The 22,194-nt window shown below is 39.9% G+C and overlaps 2 protein-coding genes across 10 annotated transcripts in view; one reads left to right on the top strand and one right to left on the bottom strand.

Moving 5' to 3' along the window:
• Positions 1-21,090, bottom strand: part of ARL6IP6 (ARF like GTPase 6 interacting protein 6) — a 35,513-nt gene extending 14,423 nt beyond the window's left edge. Inside the window, exons 1-3 of one of the 2 annotated variants that reach the window (XM_068545110.1) lie at positions 20,155-21,080; positions 18,615-18,668; positions 6,088-6,220 (exon numbers count right to left, since the gene is read on the bottom strand). In XM_068545110.1, the coding sequence (XP_068401211.1) occupies positions 6,088-6,220; positions 18,615-18,668; positions 20,155-20,554 (587 nt within the window). In that variant the 5' untranslated portion in view covers positions 20,555-21,080. Of the gene's footprint in view, positions 1-6,087; positions 6,221-18,614; positions 18,669-20,154 lie in introns of both variants that reach the window. The other variant, XM_068545112.1, reaches the window with a different exon arrangement.
• Positions 21,091-21,237: 147 nt separating this feature from the next.
• PRPF40A (pre-mRNA processing factor 40 homolog A) overlaps positions 21,238-22,194 on the top strand; it is a 54,058-nt gene continuing 53,101 nt past the window's right edge. For 4 of the 8 annotated variants that reach the window (XM_068545102.1, XM_068545103.1, XM_068545104.1 and 1 more), the window contains exon 1: positions 21,238-21,956. In XM_068545102.1, the coding sequence (XP_068401203.1) occupies positions 21,555-21,956 (402 nt within the window). In that variant the 5' untranslated portion in view covers positions 21,238-21,554. The remainder of the gene's footprint in view (positions 21,957-22,194) is intronic. The other 4 variants (XM_068545106.1, XM_068545107.1, XM_068545108.1 and 1 more) reach the window with 1 other exon arrangement.

A 22,194-nucleotide genomic window follows, 5' to 3' on the forward strand; every position in this document is an offset into this window, starting at 1 on the left:
AACTTAATGACTTATTTAACTATTTTTCGTATCACTTTTTAATGAATATTTTGACTCAGTTACAAAACTAATGAGCTGTCTACATTGTGCTTTTTGCTACACCCATCATATATATTATCATTTCCCCACTAAATTTATTTTTAGACTATAAAGTAACATTTTTACCCTAGCCAGGACCTATTATAATCACTGAGTTATTTATTAGCAAGCTGATAACTATAAACCTGCAGCCACATCACTGCACCACTAGATGGGGCTTGTGCACAGGTAGTGTGAAATGCGAGAGCAGTCATTCTGAAGTGGAGAACTCTGGTCACAGAGAAAACAGTAAAGGAGAGAACAAAGAGTGAGATTTTAAGAACAGATTTTAATTGCATTTGGCAATATCGCATAGGCAAAATTGTCATAGAACAAAGGCCCACAGCAAGTGCCTTTAACTGTCAATAAAATGATGCTGTTTCAATTAGTGAAATTCCTCCTGTTGATTCTTTTCATAATAAAAAGGAGGTGGGCAAACAAAAACAATAGAGTTAGGTGCTAGCTATGCCACATGCAAATTATTTGGCTTTGTGCAAGGTACACATTCCTTGGGACTCCTTGAGTCCTTGGGACTCAGTTTCTTCATCTGTTAATAAAAATGATAACCCCTAAGGATGACTTAGCAGAGACTCAGTTCTCCCATAATCTTTAATAGGAATGTCTAAGACATCCCTAGAAATCCTAGAGTATTCATTAAAAAGTTGTACTTGTTAGGAAAAACGCAACTTTGGGGTACATCTCCTATCCATACCTATCTTCCTCCCCAACCAGGAGGACTTAAATAAAAGTTCTGGTGATGGCTTGGCTTCCCTGGTGGCACAGTGGTTAAGAATCCGCCTGCCAATGCAGGGGACACGTGTTCGAGCCCTGGTCTGGGACGATCCCACGTGCCTCGGAGTAACTAAGCCCGTGTGCCACAACTACTGAGCCTGTGCTCTAGAGCCCGCGAGCCATAGCTACTGAAGCCTGCGCGCCTAGAGCCTGTGCTCTGCAACAAAAGAAGCCATCGCGATGAGAAGCCTGCACACCACAACGAAGAGTAGCCCCCCCTGTTCACCGCAACTGGAGAAAGCCTGCACGCAGCAACGAAGACACAACACAGCCAAAAATAAATAAATAAAATAAATTTATTAAAAACTATATATATATATATTAAAAAAAAAAAAGTTCTGGTGCTGCCATCAGCCCAGCCTGGAAAGAACCCAAAGATTCTTTCAAGCTCTGGGTTCTCTCTGAATGCAGTATCTTTACACGGGTAGGTCACATATTTATATGCATTAACTCCTGGAAACTATAATTAAAGCAGATCACCATAATGTGAAATACTGATTACATATACACTGCTAAATTTGCCTGCTTGGAAATCACTAACAACACCCAATGAGTAAACAGGGAAAACTAATGAGAAGTGAACTAAAGATGTTGATTAAATAGTGTAGGAGAACAGGATAATGAATTATAAAGTAGCAAGAAGTGGGCAATGCCTATATAGATACTCCAAGGAATCTAAAGTTACTGCCTCTGCCTCTTGTTATTAACACTTTAACAGATTTTCAGAAACAACTAAGAAAATAATTTAAAAGTACAATTGACCCAAATTTTCTTTTCCACAAAGTAACTGCATCCTAACAGAGAAGTTTGCATATTTGACATTGCAGTATACCTTCTAACCCAGAAAAGTTTGCAAAGTGAGCATGACATCCATCTTTCTTAAAATATGCCTTTGAAGCCCATTAAGTACCTGAATGAAAATACACCTTGCAAACTTCTTTAACCATCTTGTTATTTCCTAAAGGTCTGTGCCTATGTAAAAGTGAAAGTTTCTAAGCTGTATCTGTTATGGACTATGTTTGTGTCCATCTCCTTACCACCAAATTCATGTCAAAACCTATTCCCCAATGTGATGGTATTAGAATGTGGGGCCTTTGGAAGGTAATTAGGATTAGATGAAGTCATGAGAGTGAAGCCCTCATGAATGGGATTTGGGATGAGTGCTCTTATAAGAGTCACAAGAGAGCTTGCTTCCTCTCTCTGCTCTCTGCCTTGTGAGGATACAAGGAGGCCATGTGCAACCCAGAAGATGGACCTCACCAGAAACTGACCACGGTGGCAGCCTGATCTTAGAATTCCAGTCTCCAGAACTGTGAGAAATAAATTTCTGTTGTTTATAAGCCACCCAGTTTATGGTACTTTGTTACAGCAGCCTGAACTAAGATAATATCTAACAAATATGAAACAGTAAATATAAAAAATTTTTTAATGAGTACAAAGGTTTTATTTCTCTTCTTTTTTTTAAATTAATTAATTTATTTAATTTATTTATTTTTGGCTGCGTTGCGTCTTCGTTGCTGCGCGCGGGCTTTCTCTAGTTGTGGTGAGCGGGGGCTACTCTTCGTTGCGGTGTGCGGGCTTCTCATTGCGGTGGCTTCTCTTGTTGTGGAGCACGGGCTCTAGGCACGCGGGCTCTAGAGCGCAGGCTCAGTAGTTGTGCCGCACGGGCTTCGTTGCTCCGCGGCATGTGGGAACTTCCCAGACCAGGGCTCGAACCCGTGTCCACTGCATTGGCAGGCGGATTCTTAACCACTGTGCCACCAGGGAAGCCCCAAAGGTTTTCTTTCTTAACTCCCCTACTGAATTATTGATCCAAATTGTGATTTCATGAAATGTCTCATCTAATATTTACTACATATCAATAAAGATTATTATTTTCTTCCCTTGAGGAGTTTATGTTCCCAGGGAAGTACAACTAATTGATAGCCATAGTAAACATGGTCTTCTCAAATTTTTTTCCCACTTCTACTAATTAGTTTAAAAAAATGCCCCTGTATTTTAGTCTGCAAAGGAGAGCAAATGACTTTTTTTTAACAAACCAGTTAGACCTGATTATTTTATTCTCTTCATGCCTGATATTCATGGAGTTAGAAACAGGGAATATTTTAAATAATAATCCTAATCTTAAAAAGAAAAAAGTAAAGAGAAAAGTCTCTTCATTTTATGTCTCAATTATCTTGCCTTTCTTTAGTTTCTAATTAGTTAAGCAGACCCCTGTTAATAAATTATCTTAGAACCTAGCCATCATTTGTATTAGATTTCCCTTAAAAGATAGATATATATAATGATTGGTCTTTAAAATATATTTAAAACATTGAAAATTCCAAAGAAATATTCCAATAGAAAGAGAATAGAAATATTCCAATAGAATAGAAAATGTTCCAACAAAACGTTAAATAAAAAATGGATTACAAACATGTATATTGTGATCCCAGTTTTAATTTTTAAAAATATGCTAAGAATGGAAAGATATACATTAAAATGTTGTGTCACTTTCTCTAATTACGGGTTTTTCCATTGTTTTTCTTTTTGTTTTTTGAATTTTCAACAAAGAACTTATATTACTTTTATATAATCAAAGAAAATATTTATATTAACATCACTTTATTTTAGATAACAAAAGAATACATAACCTATTATAAAGATATTTTTATAAAAGTATGATATTGCAAAATAATAAAATATATCAATCTGATTTCTAAGAAAATAAAGTCTGAAGATTTCAACTTTCTCAAAAGGTAGAGAAATTGTTTCCCTGTACAAGCACTCACTCTACTGGTGACAGAGAGAATGTACTTATATTCTGCCATTTCTGAAGTAATTGCATTATTTTCTACAAACACTAGAAGGCAGGGTTTTCACTATAAAACAATTGTACCAATTATCACTATTATATGCCTTTCTGGGTCTGTGGTTTCTGCTAATATGTGATCAACTATCACTGTATTTATTATATGTCTTTTTTAGACTGTACTTCTATTAAGCATATGATCATTTTAAATTACAGTCTGACTCCCATGAGATATTTAATAGCTGATTTATCATATATAAAATTAACTTATCTCTACTTACATACTGAAAGGAATTCAAATATATATGTACACACAATGTACATATTTCAAAACTGCATTTTTTGGATTGTATTAACAAATATGTAAGTCTCTGATCTGACACCATCTCATATTAAATTTGAATGACTAATAAAGACGTTGAAAACTGAGGCCCATCTGGTTCTAGTCTAATAAAAAACGCAAAGATAATTTTTAAGAAATTAGTTAAATACCCTCAGAATTCCAGATCCTTAAGAGAACAGAAATGCTTTTCTCTAACTCCAAAAGCTTCTAACATATGAGTCTCAGGAATTCTGGTAGTAGTGGAAGAGAAGCTGAGAGGGAAAATGACATTCCAGGAAGAGAGAACAGCAAGAGTAAAGCCATGGCATCTCAAAAGTTCGTAGCTTATTTGGGGGATGTCAGAATAATCTGATATGTCGCTACAGGAGAGGGTACATTGGAGAAATAGCTGAAGATAAAGTTGGAAAAGTAGAGTAAGGTCACTTGGGGAAGGACTGTTAGGCTATATTTGGGAGTCAGACTTTATTTTGAAGGCAATGGGAAAGCTGCTGAAGACTTTTAAACCAGGGAGAGCTGTGACTAAGATCTGTTTTTAGAAAGGTTATAGTATACAGGACAAATGAGAAGAGTGAAAGCTTGTAGTAGGGGACTTCAAGGAGTGAAGTACCCTAGCCAAGATCTTAAATAGAGCAAAAACACTGTGGGTGCTAAGACAAAGTATTCCAATAACACCTCAAAAGGCAAGAATGACTAGACTTGGCGAAGGGCTATAAATACAGTGAAAAAGGGTTTCAAGCCTTGATAAGTGAGTGGATACTTATGTCTTTAAGACAAATTGAAGCTTTAACAATTCTAAGTGCCAGGTGCTTTCTGAACCCAGGTTGCAAAATCTACTTAATACCTGGAAATGTACGACTAGAATTCAGGGGAGAAGTGAGACATAAATAAGTAAAAGAAAAAAAATAAAATTAAGGTTTTTTGTGACTTATGAAAGTAGTCTCATTATGTCATCTATATTAGACTCATACCCCCTATTAAAGTAACTAATTGATGTCAATGAGCAGCAATAGAATATAAATTTGAACTGAGAGCAAAATTAACTTAGCAAAATTAACTTTCCAACTGAATGGTACCCATGTAAACTATGGGATGGTACTGCACCGTTAGGTATAATTTAGTCAATTTAGATTATTAATTAATCATTATCCACTCAAAATACACATAAAAAAGGTATTGGCAAGTATGTGATTTATGTTACATTTACAGATAGGGATTTATTAAGATGTTTAAAATACACTTATGCATTTCATTTGAAGTGATTACACTTATTTACAGAGTCCCTCAAATAGATTTTATCTCCACGAGTTGTCCATGGGGTGGGCTGGAACTGGTAGTAACAACAACAGTAACAACTATAATACTCTTGATAACATACATATCATTAACAGAATTTATTTTCTACTCTTCATTCTCTCCCCCCACTCCTTCCACCCTTAGTTTGTAGAATAAACTAGAGGCCTTAGATGCTTTTATTTGGCAATTTATAAAACCTGAGTCTTCCCAATATAAATAAACTAGATTAGAATGCTGATTACTGAATTTTATGAAACTCTTTGAAACAGAAAATATAGACCAAAGAAATTTAATGTTTCACTATGAAACGCATCTAATCTGGTCTAGACATATAAACTGGGTGCCATAAATGCTTGCTAATTATTACACAAAGTTTAAATCTGAGGAAAAGTTCAATCCAATTATTGAGCTGTTATAAGTCTGACTATCTATGCATGAATCTTATAAAACTTTCATACTGCTAACATTAATTAGGCCTTCATATACTGTTTTAAATGAAATTCCATCCCAAAAGGACAAATAGCCATCAAAGTTTCTTACTTATTAGATTATTCCTTGAATTAATTTTTTTAGACCAGCACTGAATTATCTACATACAGAGTTTAAAATATTCTTCTCCACTTATCTAAAGGCTGAGCCAAGCTGAAAACTTTGAGTCATTTGTATTTTATAGATTAAAGACTGGGGCCTCAACATATTATCTCACAAGCAAGCAGCCTCTTGCTTCTATTTTAGTAGGTTTCAGCAGAATGGGTTGGGAAAAAACAAAAGAAGAAACAGGAATACTTACTTAAACCTGGCAGGTGAAAGAGGAGTAGGAGGAAACATTCCTGGTTCAAAAGAATCAAAATAAGTCACTGTCCAAGAAAAGCTGCAGCAGGAAAATCCGGCAGTTAGGGATATTATAAGTAGAGTCCAGAATCCTTAATGGGACAAGAAAGGGGAAAACTTGAATTATTAACACCAAAGCAATTTAAATTAACCCAGTAGATCATGTTCAGAAGATCACACGTATTTCTGATCTTCTAAATTATATGTAAGTGATAGAATCCGGCAGTTAGGGATATTATAAGTAGAGTCCAGAATCCTTAATGGGAAAAGAAAGGGGAAAACTTGAATTATTAACACCAAAGCAATTTAAATTAACCCAGTAGATCATGTTCAGAAGATCACATGTATTTCTGATCTTCTAAATTATATGTAAGTGATAAGAGATATGAGCTTAATAGAAGCTCTCCCATGTGGAAGTGTAAAATATTAAAGCACAACTAGAAGTCACATCATTGAATATTTTAATTCAATTATAATTTACTATGTGGAAAAGAGTACAAATTCAACTTAAAAATGTAACTTTTAGCTTCAGTTTTATAAAATTCAACTGTGGAAAAAATGGCAAAACACTTCACTGTTAAAATGTCTTGACCTTTTTCATTTAACTTTGTGATCATAGCTTGCTGCCTTTTATTACTTAGTACTAAGCAATCCCTTTCCATACCATGCACTTTTGACATATGAATCAATTTTAGAGTGTCTACTCTTTACAGCTTTCCTATAAACATTACAAACCAATTCTGATTATTTAACCTTGCTCAGTATATGAACAAAAGTTAATGTCCAATTTATAAATGAGTTGGGATCCTAGATTTTATTTTCAGTCACACTGGAGCTGCATTTTGTAAGGGATATCAAGTCAAAAGCACAGTACTACAGGAGCTGCGAGAGAAAAGGGTTGGAATAATGTGGGGAATAAACAAAGTGACAATAGAGGGAACAATTTAATTTGAAGGATTTTAGATACACACTCAAACTGCCTCCTTAAGACAGTTTACTAAGCCACTACTACTGATAAGTGTGTGTGTCCCAGGCCTCAGTAGTACACAGAGGAAGGAAGGTTGAGAAGACTACAGTAGAGAATGGCTTATGAATTACCAGATTTCCTGGCTGCACAAAATGCACAACCAAAGATAGCTTTATTTTAGGAAGAAGCAGGAAAGAAATATGTGCAATGGACCGTCTAAGCCATTTGAAGCTCAGTAACAGACTGAGCTGCTAAAAGATAAACTCAGAGAATGAAGTATTAAAAAACAAAACCAAACAAAAAACTATAGCAAAGTATTTCTGAAAGATGAACCTAAATTTTTCTCCTGATAGTCCCCCTTCCCTTACCCCCTTTTAAAAAGATAATGGACTTTGTGTTCACTGCCCCAGAAGAAGGATGTGGCAAAGAAAGGAGAAGCAGCCCAGTACCTCTTTGGTTTTTATGTTGCAAAATAATTAAGGGAACTAGTAGGATAGATAGAAGCAGGAGGAGGGTAGATAAAGAGAAAACGTCCTAAATAGATAGCAAGGATAATCAATTGACTGGAGTGTAGAAAAAAACGTTTGTGTAGAACAGGGAGAGAAAGTGAGGGTTTTATCTACAGGTGAGAAAGATTCCCCCATTTTGAAGAGTGTTGTGTGTGTGTTTGCACTTGTGTGTGTATATGGGGAGTCCGTAGTGCTGCTGGGGCTTCCTGGTGGAGCCATCAAGCCACACAACACCAGAGAGGAATTGGAGCGGTGTACAGTATCCTGGCAGATGGACCCAGAGCCAAGCTTGCAGATGCCTCTAAGATGGGGCATAGAAACAGCAGATGGTCATGTGCCTGGAAGGTGCTACACCTGAAAGGCCATTCTGACCAGAATGCAAAATGTTTCAGCAGTAACTCATTTGAGCAAATGTCTTGAGGACTAGATTGCACTCCTATCCCAATATCCTTGCACAGACTCTAGAACCTTGACCAACCTGTGACTGAGTAGAGAGAACCTTAGTAAAGACTGAGGTGCAACCTTCCTGCCAACCCAGAGACTATATGTTTGGGGACTGCTGTGGAATGATGGAAACTTCTCAGTATCTAAAAAAGTGAGAAAGACACAAAATATCCCAAAATAACAAAATGTGAGGCTCCCTAAAGCGCATCAAGCTTTTTCACATAGGTGCTTTAACAGAACACCTGCCAAATTTAGTACAAAAATATTCTTGAGTTTTCAGAAATGACTACTATTCCATGATCTAAGTGCTTGCCTTACTTTGGACATTTTAGTTATTTTATATTCATTTTGAATTAATCAACAGTTACATCCCTGATAAAACTCAGGTCACAAGGACAGGGCTAAAAAAGTACATTGCAATATTGTGGTCTAGAAGTGCTTATGCTTCTGAAATTACTCAATTCATGTATGAACAAGCAGAAGAGCCACAGAAGTTGGCAATTTGCAACTAAATTTTTAACGAGGCCCTACCTTCAGAATCCTGAAGCTAAAAATTTGATAACTTATGTTTTGTAAACCCATTTTACCAAGAGTTAACATAATTTTTAAAAGGTACCTAAAAATGAAGTTAGTCTTCCTTCCCCAATTTACCAACTCCATTCCTGAAAGCAATCATTTAAGAGTTTATTGTTCATCTTTTGTAAATTTATAGGTAATGTAGATAGTCATGTACAAGAATGGGGCCAGTTATATACAAGAAATGTATACTATGTATATATTTTCTCAGTTTATTTTATGCAAATGAGATTCTCAGCAGAAAAATTGTCCTGAACTTTTTCACACAACAATTTTGGAGACCTTTCATATCACTACACATAGCCACAATTCCATTGCATATTTTTAAATTAATTAATTAATTAATTATGGCTGTGTTGGGTCTTTGTTGCTGCGTGCAGGTTTTCTCTAGTTGCGGCGAGCAGGGGCTGCTCTTCATTGCAGTGCACAGGCTTCTCATTGCGGTGGCTTCTCTTTGTTGTGGAGCACAGGATCTAGGCACGCGGGCTTCAGTAGTTGTGGCACGGGGGCTCAGTAGTTGTGGTTCGTGGGCTCTAGAGTGCAGGCTCAGTAGTTGTGGCGCATGGGCTTCACTGCTCCGCGGCATGTGGGATCTTCCTGGACCAGGGCTCGAACCTGTGTCCCCTGCACTGGCAGGTGGATTCTTAACCACTGTGCCACCAGGGAAGTCCCCATTGAATATTTTTATTATTCCACTTTTTCACTATTAAAAACAATGCTGCAAGTAACATTCTTGTACTTAACTATAGTTACACAAGGATATCTGTAACAAATTTCTGAAGGAAGAACTGCTGTGTCAAAGGACATAGGTCTTTTAAATAAATACACACATCCTTCCTTCTTCTCTACAGTTCAGTTTTCATCAGTTGAGGATATGATGGGAATTTATCTCTTCCATCCTCTTGGACTCAATATTTTCACCTAAAGCAAACATAAGAGTAGGTGGGAGGGACTTCCCTGGTGGCGCAGTGGTTAAGAATCCGCCTGCCAATGCAGGGACACAGGTTCGAGCCCTGGTGCAGGAAGATCCTATATGCTGCGGAGCAACTAAGCCCATGTGCCACAACTATTGAGCCTGCGCTCTACAGCCCACGAGCCACAACTACTGAAGCCCACGCACCTATAGCCCACGCTCCGCAACAAGAGAAGCCACCGCAATGAGAAGCCCGCGCACCACAACAAAGAGTAGTCCCCGCTCGCTGCAACTAGAGAAAGCCCATGTGCAGCAAGGAAGACCCAATGCAGCCAAAAATAAATGAATAAATAAATTTATTTTTTAAAAAAAGGGTACGTGGGTAACTCCTATTCTAATCCCTTTACTGGAGTTGTATATTCACTTATCTAATTGGGGAGATCATTTTTCAAAATACATGGTTTTTGTTTCAAAGTGTAGTTACTTTTCTAAAAATATGGTAGCAGCTTTATGTATTTCTATAAAAGCTTCTAGCAAAGAAAGATTATGATATGTTCTAAATATTTTAATGTTATTTAGCAGTTTCAGGCTTACAGGGATGAGATGACTTTTAGAAGTTTTATGAAGTCAGAGATGTGGAAGGTGGTCAGCACATGTTACATGTAAGCAGAAAAAAACAGAAAAACAAAACCCTCCCATATTCCCATACTGGGAAAGGTTTCTTATTAAAACAATGTTAAACAATCAATTACACATTCTTCATAAGATGTATTCCTGCCATAAATAAACAATGGGGTGAAATGTGACAGCACATTGCTAATTTCAAGGACTGTTTTACAGTTTGACATTTGAAATGTTTAAACAAAGTAGTATACTATGAAATACAATGCAGTAATAAAAAAGAATGAGGTAGATCTATATATACTGATACAGAATGAACTTCAAGATACTTTAATAAAGCTACAGCATATGCATGATTCCAACTGTTTTTTCTACAACACCGACAAAACCACATATTTTAAATTATCATATATATTCATATTTCTATATACCATATATAGAAAAAGACCTGAAAATATCCACAAGTATACTGTATACTTGTATATCGTGTACAAGTAGATTAGTGGTAACCTTTGCTTTAACTGTCGGAATTTTTTTTGTAGTGAGACTATATTATAACTTACATAACTAACTTATGAAATTAAAAATGAAAATTAAATAGGTCATTTTATGAGTTGTAAAAGCTATAACCAGCTGGCTACTAATAAGTTTCGATGTACTCATGCATAAAACTAATCAACAATTTTTAAAAATTTTATCTAAGCAAATTTTTGCAACTTTATCAGAAAGCTAGACAGACTTGGATCTTCAAACTTATGATTTCCAAGTACAGGAGCAGAGGAAAGAGGTCTTCCTCCCCTACCAGTGCCCCCTGAACACACAGTTGGCATACAGCAGCTACATTGACAAAGGTCTCCACCCAACTGCCTGTCCACCTGCCACTCAGCTTATAGCAATTCCACCCCCCTTCCTACTAAAAAGGGTAAACAGTAGAAGGGGACATTCTGACTGGACCTGGTGAAACTTGAAAACTAAGTAACATCTGTAGTTTCCAACCATGTTAAATCATCATATTCACATGGGAAACTTTAAAGAAAACTTTTTTATTACAGACAATTTCAAACATACACAAAAGTAGAAAGAAGAATACAATGAAACTCCATATACCCATCACTCACCTTGCAACAATTAACTCATGGCAAATCTTGTTAAACCTGTATTTTCCCCTGAAGCTTGTAATCTTCAGTATACTAGGAAAAATAGTTACCACTATCATCTTGTTCCAACATACATTTTCCCTTATTTTTTTTAAATAAATAAATAAATTTATTTAAAAAAAGACAATTGTATCATAAGTAGTCATTTATTAAATGTCAAATCAGTCATGCAGAATAGACATCAAGTACTATTCAAAAAAGGGCAAGAAAACTGGGGTTTCAACTCATCAGGAAATTCTTCACGACTAAGCATGGTTTAAGAAAAAGTATAGAATCTGCATCAGACTCTGGGGCCAGAATTCCAACTCTGACATTTACTCCCTCCATGAATTTGGGTGAGTACTTCAACTTCTCCAAGCCTCCTTTTGCCTACCTGTAGAATGGGAATAATGATGCCTACTTCGAAAGGTAAGTAGAAAGGATTAAATGAGGTTATGTATGTAAAGTATCTGGGAGAATACCTGGTTCATGGCAGATGTTCAACAAAGGGTAGCTGTTATTGGTATAAAGGAAGAATAACTTCAGCTGGCCTTTGAAGGATGGCAGGGGTGGGGGAGGGAAGGTAGGCACAGCATGACCAAGGCCTGGAGGTGGAAATATCTATGTTGGGTTTTGCAGTAAATAGTTCAGTGAGTCTGGCAAAGAGGGTGAGAGTGGGAGGCATGATCAGCAAAGTGGGCACATTTAAGAGGGTGCAGCCTTGAATGCATGGCTAAGGAGGCTAGCATTTATTCTTTTTTTTAAAATTAATTAATTAATTAATTTGGCTGTGTTGGGTCTTTGTTGCTGCACGCGGGCTTTCTCTAGTTGCAGCGACCGGGGGCTACTCTTCATTGCGGTGTGCGGGCTTCTCTTGTTGCAGAGCACGGGCTCTAGGCGTGCGGGCTTCAGTAGTTGCAGCGCATGGACTCAGTAGTTGTGGCTTGCGGGCTCTAGAGCACAGGCTCAGTAGTTGTGGTGCACAGGCTTAGTTGCTCCGCGGCATGTGGGATCTTCCTGGACCAGGGCTCGAACCCCTGTCCCCTGCATTGGCAGGCAGATTCTTAACCACTGTGCCGCCAGGGAAGTCCCCTAGCATTTATTCTTGTTGGCTAAGAAGACAATGAACGTGGAGCAGTCCTAGACACAACCTAGGTTAGAACCGAGTGCAGACAAGCCCAGCAAGAGCTACAGTCCTCACTGCTCTAAAGAGCTGTGTTTTGCACCAGGTGCTTCTCACACTGCTCTATGCCTCAGCTGAGGTGAACTGATGTGGCCTTGGACTGGAGAGCAGCCTGTTCAGTAAGCTGTGACTTATGCTTTAAAAACCTGTTAGCAAAACTAGCTGTGCTAATCCAGATTCTTCTTTCCGGAACAAGAACAAGATAGTAGCTGCTAGAGCTGAGCAGAAATGTCTTGAGGCAGACCTGGGGCTGCGGTGTCTGCTTGGGACCATAGGTACCCTGAGGCTAGGAGGATGCCGGGTGATAAGAGAGCGAGGAACCTGACATGGATGGATGGTTGGTCAAAACACACAAAGGACCTGCCAAAGGTAGATCCTAGCAGGAGCAGTCCTCGCACCCCTGGCCTCTGCAGCGTCCTCCAGCGTCGTGCCCATCCCGGGGACCTTCTCCTGGCCACTGGCCACCCGCGGCAAGCCTCGTCGGGGCATGCTGCGTAGAGACGTGTCCTCCGACGTGCAGTGCAAGGCGCTGGATAAGATGTTCCAGAAGCAGAAGTACATCAACAAGCCTGACCGCAAGAAGCTGGCGGCCAAGCTGGGCTTGAAAGACTCACGGGTGAGGGCAGTCTCCCCAAAGCCCCTCCCCCCACGCATCGTACAGATGGGAAGGTTCTCTGAAACCACTTAGGTCCCACTGAACAGACGGGGTGGGGTAAGGTCTAGAGAGGGAGTAAGTGCACGAGCCAGCTTCGTGGAGGCTTCTCGCTATCTATTTTCCCTTATTTTTAATCATTTAATTAACAATTTACAAAAGAATAAAAAGCCTGAAAAAAACTGTTAGAAATTTTAATAGATATAGTAAACCCAAATTTTTATTCTGAGGTTCCCTGATTTAAAAACAAACAAACACACTATAAATGGGCATTTCCTCTAAGTGCAAATAACTGCTTACTAACTTCATGCATGTATCTGGAACATAACCATCCTGTAAATACTGATTTTAGACTTCAGATACATCTCTAATGGGTTATAGCTTATTATTAGTTTTGCTTTTTCTTTATGCACTTGCATCATCAAAACACAATGCTTGAAGGAATTTTTAAAATCTTTCATGGCTTACAAGACATGGAAGACAACCATCTTTGCTCCATAATTTGTAAAACATTTTCACTTTTAGACTTATTAACAATTTGAATGCTCAATCCAATGATTTTTTTTCCATTCCTTTCCAGTCACCTGCCATTAGCATTTCTCCACTTACAAACAGTATCAAATAAATTAGCGTGCACAGATTCATAAAAGATAAAGACTGTTATACATTCTTTTAGCAAAAGGGGATGGTTCGTGTTTTTGTCTGATGTCCTTTCTGTTGAATGACTAACTGGATGAGAATACTATAGTTTTCTGAAAAGAATCAGATAGTAAATTATCTTCAGCTTCGCCTGCCATCAGGTTTCTTTCACAACTACTCAACTCTGCTGTTGTAGCATGAAAGCAGCCATAGTCAATATATAAAACAAGAGGCAAGGCTATGCTACGATAAAACTTAATGTACAAAAACAGGTAGCAGATCAGACTTGGCCCAGGGGCCACAGTTTGCTGACCTCTGCTCTGGAGGATTCCATCATGTTATTCTTTTTAGCATAGTTGAGAATAATTGATGAGTAATATTAAATGATTCCTAAAATAATGAAATAGCAAAATGTTTCCAGATACAGGAAAATAAGTTCATTAAAATCTTATATCTTAGGTTTATAAAAGGGGCCAATACACCAATATGGTAATTTCAAGATCAAATATGCTTTATTCTATAGAAAAAAATATAACTCAATTTTCTCTTTATTCTCTGGAAGGTCCCCTAAGAAAGAGTAAATGATATGAAATGACAATTCTTACAAATAGAACTGCTCAAGAAAATTTAAAAATGAAGACTGGGTCCAATGGACCCTGATGGCATACTGAGCATGCAGCCCATTAAGTGACTTTAACTTTGATTCAGGAGATAAGGATAGGGTCTGAAATTTTATAAATGCAAAAAAAGAAAATCTTCAGGGTTTTTTTTGTTTGTTTGTTTGTTGTTGTTGATACACCTGGGGGATGGGAACTACTGGACCAGTAGTTCTTGTAAACTAGCAGCATCAGCATAACCTAGAAACTTAGTAGGAATGCAAATTTCTGGGCTCTACCCCATACCTACTGAATCAGAAACTCTGGACCCGGTGAAGCCCAGTAAAATGAGTTTTAACAAGTTTTCCAGGTGATTCTGATGCTAGCTAAAGTCTGGCTTTGTTAGCCTCAGAAACATCCCTCCTGATCACCAAAGTTGGGCCAGGCAGTATCATACTAACAATAACAAACCAATTTCTTGAGATTTAGAGGTCCTAATGTCTGGTTCGCATTACTGCTTTTACGTGTCAAGAGGAGATTTGCAATGATTTCATGACTAATAATTTAGCTGCACGCTGATAATTCTTGCTAATAACCTGTACTGCTTTTGCCTTGCTACCATGCCTAAACTATCTCATGGTTTAGAAGGGAATATTTTATACTGATGGATGCAGGATAGTTGGGAATACCAGGTGAAACAACACGTTTTTGGCATACTGTAAAAGTTCAGCAGTGTTGTTAATTGTTGAACGTGTCATTCACACTTCCATAAACTTGTGCTTTCTTTTTAAACAAAGTTTTTCTCATTGGGAGTTATGGTCATTCATTATAAACAACAGAGATTAAAAAAAAAAAAACTAACTATAATTCCAAAACCCATTTTGGTTGTATCCTTCTAGTCTTTTGGGGCTTTTGTTTTTCTCTTCTTTTTTGCCTTGGTTCTTTTACTGATATGAGTAAGCAATATACACAATTTTACAAAGACTGTGCTGCAGAATAGGATAACATATTTGTAAATTTTTAAATTAAATATTAGAGTTACTCCACCCAGCTACAGATAGCACTGTATCATTTCCTTAATAGACTGCGGGCTCAAATTACAAGGTTCGTACATTCCCTAAAAAGCTCAAGTTCATGGTTTCAATCATTTTTCACTGCAAGGAAGAAACCGAGTGAGTTGCTCCCAACTTGTGCCTTTCTAAGAGGATGGGTCATTTCGCAACACACCCTTTCTCTTGGAAATTTTTACCATATTTCTAATGTTCTGTATCATGAAATTATGATGGTAAAGTCTCACTTATCACTCTGCAGAAGAAAAGTAATAAATCATCAACTCTTTAAATGAGCTGGCTTCATCTTTGACTGAACTCAGTATATGTCAGTCATCTCTTCTCTGTAAATGTGTAGAAGCCTGGAAACATCTCAGGCATAAAACAGGCAGTAAATGGGCAGCTAAAAAATGAGAATAGCCCTTGACACTGCAAGATGCTAGGAATCTGCTCCTAGCCACAAAAGGGACTTAAAGGTAACTATTAACCAGTAGGTGTCAAGAAATGACAGGCACCAAAGATCAAGTTTAAAAGCTTTTCAGACATTGAAAAAACTCCATCAAATCTGATTACAATTTCTGCATGACGCTATTTACAATGTTTATAAAAGTACTAGGCCTACATTTAACTTGATAACAATATTCTTAGATTAAGTACTTTCTGCTAAAGGCAATTCCTTCTATTTTTCTTATGTACTTATTTCAAGTTTGCCTCAAATAAAAGGTCATTTTATCATACTTTATATTGACTAGGAAAAAACGCAAAAATTGGAAATAGGACTGTGTGAAATGTGATAAAATTTGGGAAAATGTGACAGATACAAAAGCCAATGTGCAAAAAAGAAACAACTCAATGTCGTATATGATTAGTGCAATCCATTTGGCCGGAAAATAACTTCAAGGAGGAATGATAGGAATGTGATTTTAACTAAATAATCAGAAGTTTTATTTTATTAATCTCCATGAAAAACAGGCTTACAATAGTGGATGGTTTGCAGGATAATTATAAAAGGAAAGCCCTAAGAACTCTGCAGTGTGACTCTAATGCCACCCAGGGAAGATTTGGGGAGATGAGTTCCAAAATCAGCTGACAGTATTAATCACACCTCCCTGGCTGGACTACCTCACTAGTGAAGATGAACACTGTGACAGCCTAATTCTGTTAGCCATTAGGATCAATTAACTCCCCAAAGGCACTGATACAATGCTCATCACGAACCCTTTTTTAAAAACTATAAACAGGGCTTTCCATGAATATTTCTTTCAGAGAAACAAGGATGACAAGAGAATAGCAGTGTCTCAGCTCCTTAGTTTCTTAACAGGCATTTAGGCTTATATATTGTTAGCCTGTTAGCTTATATACTGTTAGCCTGTTAGCCTGTTAGTCCTTAGTCAACTCTCAAGAACTTTTAACTACTTTTGAATACATTTTTAAAAACTGCGATTCTGGCCCTGCAAAAGTATTTCTCAAACTGTGGTTTATCAGAACTTGTAAAAAAATGAGGATTCTTAGGTCCTACCCTGGGGCTGAAACAAAGTCTAGAGATGATTTTTAAAAGAAAGTCTGGTGATTCTTACACATACCAAAATGAGAATCACCGCTATAATCTGCTTTTACTGAGCTATGCCAACCTTGGACTAGGATTAAACTGCAATAAAAAATATTTGTCATGTGCAAAATTTTTATCAGTCTGTCTAGAAAGAAAACTGTTTCATGGAGAGTAGTTACTGGGCTCACATTATTTGTTTCTAAAAACCAACCCACTTTCAAACGAGAATTGAGGCAGTATGCGTTAAAATTTAAACATTAGTCACTGAAATATAAAGATAACAACATGTATAGACTACTAATTATGATCAAAAAAAGGTAATACACAATCAACATTACATTTAGCTGTGAGGTTCCTAGTAAACAAGACAAAATAAATACAATGAAATACAACAGTAAAAAAAAAAACAGTATCATCTGATAAAAGGCTGCATTCTGATTTTTCTGAATGGATGACTTCAACAACAATGTTTATTACAGATTCTGGATTCATGTGAAAACTTTTACATCAATTGTAAAAACGTAAGGATACAATTTTATAGGCATTTCCTCAGCTGTAAGTTGGTAATCTTGCCAACTATTAAATAGCAAGTTAGAATTCATGTCTAGTTCTTAAGATTCAGTTTCTACTGCAGCAAGAGTTGACAGATTAATAAATGCTATGAAAAGCCTTAAAATCTTGGTTGTTTTTTAGAGATGAAACAGTTTAACAACACACACTGACAAAATGGGTAACTAAAAAGTACGTGTTTTCTCATGCAAGAAGTTGAGACAAGCATAGACAAGTTTTCATGGGACATCTAGCAAACTAAGTTGTTTGTAATTTGAAGATAAAGGTTCCCCTTCTGCAAAATCAGGTGAACTATACCTTGTATCACCATGAGGACCTTAGCCTTGAGGAGGCAGTTTAAATAGGTTAGGTAAGATTGGAGGAGGGAGTAACATGCGGCTTAGGATCTCAACCATTTCCCACCCCCCCCCACCCCAATTCAGAGTGGTCAGCCAAAGAAATTACAGCAAACAGGAGCAAAATATGCCAGACAGGTCAAGTTCTGAAGTCTTCATAATCATTTCGGCGCAGAGAGAAAAAAAGATAAACAACTGAATTTTTCACTACAAACCTGTAAACTGCAGCATTCTACAGACATACTACAGAAACTCAGGTTGACTCTCTCCTAGTCATGATTAACCTGTGTAAATATGCCCAATGCTTTTCATATTTTTTGAAAAACCAAGTTGCTTATAAGGGGATCTGAACTTAAAACTTCTCATGAGGTCGGCTTAAGATGTTATCTTTGTTAAGTTTGTGAGGTAAGGTTTTTTTGTTTGTTTTTAATTCCTGGGAAGAAGTGTAGAGAGACTTTTCCAAAAGGTAACTAAGAAACGTTAAGTATTCTCTGAGTCTTTGTTACATACAGTTGTATTCAGAATGTATTCCTAGTATGTCTGGTATACACACGGAGATACCCCCATACACATGTAAAAAGAAAATCTAACAAAAGTTACCACACACAAATGCAAATGAAAAAGAGTGAAACAAAATTGCACAGGGAATATATTAAGTATTTAACCAAAATTCTGTATAGTTTAAGCATAATCTAGAAAAACAAAAGTGAGCTCAAAAATCAAATCAAGTGACAATAAAGTCCATACCTAACAGTCCAGTGTGTACATCATCTTCGTTCTTCAAATTTTCAGCATGTAACTCTGTAAGTACAAAAAGGGCTTGGGTAAAAAAGACGATTTTATAATTTGAAGAGTAGCTCAAAGGCCAGAAAGGCATTGTGGAGTTGTGGAAAGTGCTCTGGAGCCCGAAACAACTGGGTTCAAATTCTGATTCCACTTACTAGCTAAGTGACCTTCAGTAAGCAAATAAGATGTCTTTATGAGTCAACTGCCATGTATATAAAATGGGAATCTTTATTCCCTGGACATTTTATGTAATGCGAATTACTAGGTTTTGAGTTCAGCTCCTTTCTCCACCCTCCAAAATAAGCACAGCTCAATGTGTTCTGCAATGTACTTCAACTTAACCAGGTTTTGTGACTTTATGAACAAAGGCAATCTCTCAGAGCAAAAGAGAATTAAACTACCTACAAGACAAAACTCTGAGTTGCTTTGAAAAAATGGGGGAGGGAAGTGATAGAGGAATGAAACATTGGCACCCAAATATTTAACATTGACAATTTACACCCAATATCATTGTATGAAGAGGTAAAACTCTCACATTAACTTGCCAATCTGTCTTGTGCATGAAAATCAAGCATGGTAAAGTGTTAGATGCCATCTACAGCCCACTAGGGGCTTGGAAGCAATGAGGAAAAATAAAAACTGGAATTAAATAGATTTAACTCTACTTAGTGAAGTAAAATACTCGAGTGGCAATGTGTTGGGTGCTTTTCATACAACAGACTAAGGTATTTTTTCTTGTTTAGCCAAAGTCACACACCACTGAGAAGTGAAACTTAAACTGAGGTCTCTTTCCACTGCAACATAAAATATCCAACCACATAATACATCTGTATAAGCACTGGAAAACATTGCAAGGCACATCTCTTTCTATTCCAACCTGGCCAATATTTCAACTTAAGACACGGAAAATAACACCATTAATCAGAGAGAGAACCTACTATCTTGCTCCTACAACAGAACTTCACCACTACACTGGGTTGCAAACCTAATTCAAAACCCAAGAGTGTCTATTTTACCTATGCAAGTAGAAATTTGGGTTGTGCGATGGAAATCTTTGTCCTTCAGCAATTCAACGTGTACAGAGGAATCGGTGGATTGTACATCTTTAACCATTTGTGGATTAAACTCTTTGAACGTATATAGCCTAATAATTACACTTTGCACCGTCTTCCTTTAATGACGGTTGTTTTGCATTTTGCTTGATTTTGCCAATATTTTACCGCAAGTGTTCACCGACTTTAAGATATTTTTTCAAGACTACCCACTTATCAAAACCCTTTCTTAAAATGGGTCTCCTGATCACGGACCAAGGTCCTCTACCGTTAAGAAAAGAGAAGACAAGGGAGAAGATCAAAGAAAGGTGCGGACGAGGACTCTGGATGAAAGCGGCTACCAGCCTGCCGGCCTTTGATGGAGCGAGGGAGACGAAGGGGAGAGCCACGTCCAGACTCAACTAAAGTAAACTCTGGACACACTTCAAGGCCCGGGCTTCATTCCGTACCTTTTACGATCAGGTAGGTGATGGCGAGAAGGAAGGCGAGGAGGATGGCAAACAGCAGCGAACAGAGAACTGAAAGGACCTGGACCGGCCACCGCCGGGCTTGGACTCTGCCGCCCGCATCCGCCGAGAAAATGCCATTGCGTTTATCGGGCAGGGCGGGAGACCCGTCCCCATCTGGCCGGAGTAGCGAGTCCTTTCTAGGTTCCGACGACGCCCTAGCCGAGAACTCCGCCCGCAGGTCACGGGCCACTCGGTTGCATCCCTCCTCCTCGTCGACTTCACCCTCACCCCAGCTGTCTCCCTGAGTGAAAGCGGAAAACGCCGGTTGAGCAAACGGGACAGCAGTGTTCAGACGGCGGCGAGAAAGGGCTGAGCGCCTCCCGCTCTCCACGAACGACATGGCGGGAAAAACAGTCAGGTCCGCAGAGGTCAAGCGTCGCCCACCTGCCCCGCCCCGCGGTCGCAGCAGCCAATCAGCGGCCAGGCCCTCCACGGCCTCCACCACCTGGCCCCGGCGCGCAGGGGTGCACAAGGGTGCGTGGCTAGGCGAGGAAAGTGCCGTGGGGCCCGAGGAAAGGCTGGGCGCCCCCGGACCAGAGCATGACCCTCAAGTAGTATGAAGGAAGGCGCGCAGTGAAGTGCGCGGGGAGAGACAAGCCGAGGCCCAACGTAGCCGAGTGTCCTCTCCCTGCAGTGCTTAGTCCGGGCCAGCGATCTCCGCCACCGCCGCGTCACCTCCATGGAAGCTCGCGCCCAGGGAGCCCCAAAGCCGCACCTCCCCGACGCTCGGTCCTAGCGCCCGCCCATGCCCCTCTAATACACGTTCCCGAACCTATTCGCTTTCTCCCTTCTTCCCCTCTACGCCTGCACTCGCCCCGGCTTCCCTCATTAACGGCAGCTCAGCTTCCCGCGCCCTCGCCTCCCTTAACTGCCCTTTCCTCCTTCCCTGTCGCATTGTTCTCCCCGCCCCTACCACAACTTCCCTCCACACCGCTCGGCACGCCTCCTACCCCCACCCCGGCGCGCGATCGCCAGCTGGTGCGTACTGAGCTCGAACCCGCTCCTCACGACCCCTCCTCTCGCCTTCCCCGCCCCCTTCCTCCACCTTGAGCCCCACGCGCGCGCATCCGGCCCCGGCCACCGCTAACGCTAGAAGCTGCTTACTCCACCCCCACCCCACCCTACCCAACCCCTGGCGGCCTCAGGTTTGTGGGGCGTACGTGACTCGGGCGGGGGGTGAAGGTGGCAGGCCCCCACTGCCCCACCCCCTAGGGGGTGAGGCTGTCTAAGTTCGGGAAGCTGGGACTCAGTTGTCTTCCCTTCCCCGGGGGAAGTTGGTGGAGTTTTCCCGGCAGAGGAGTCGGCGCAGAAACTTCCTCCGTCCCCCTATTCCCCCCTCCATGCAGGCGACGCCGAGTGAGGCTGAGGCTGGGGGCGAATCGCCGAAGAGCTGCGTGTCGGCAGCGCAGTCTGATTGGACAGCGGGGAAGCCTGTCAGCTTATTGGCCCCGCTGATCCCGCCCCGTAGCGCAGGGCAGCCTTTAACCTTTAGCCCCAGTGGGCGCCAGCCACTCAGATCGCTTCTTGTTGGTATGTGTAGCGGCAGTGGCCGCCGGCGGAGCAGTCTGAGTCCGACGATGAGGCCGGGGACGGGAGCCGAGCGTGGAGGCCTCATGGTGAGTGAAATGGAGAGCCATCCTCCCTCGCGGGGTCCCGGGGACGGGGAGCGGAGATTGTCCGGCTCAAGCCTCTGCTCCAGCTCTTGGGTCTCTGCTGACGGCTTCCTGAGGAGACGGCCCTCGGTAAGGGATCGGTGGGGCAGGGGGAAAGCGGCACAATGAAAAACGGAGTCAGAGACAGGAAGCTTTCTCCAGAAGGAGGAGAAGATGAGAGTGGACGAAGGAAGAGCTCGAGATGGTGGGATATGTTCCGAGGGAGAGAACTGGGAGAGCGGGGATGCACAAAGGAAGGGAAGTGGGATCGTGGAAGTTCCCAGTGGGTTTGGCCTAGGCAGATGCGCGGTGGAGGTGCTGGGCCCTA

The sequence above is a fragment of the Eschrichtius robustus genome, chromosome 5 (assembly GCF_028021215.1).
Source record: "Eschrichtius robustus isolate mEscRob2 chromosome 5, mEscRob2.pri, whole genome shotgun sequence".
Taxonomy (NCBI): Eukaryota; Metazoa; Chordata; class Mammalia; order Artiodactyla; family Eschrichtiidae; genus Eschrichtius; species Eschrichtius robustus.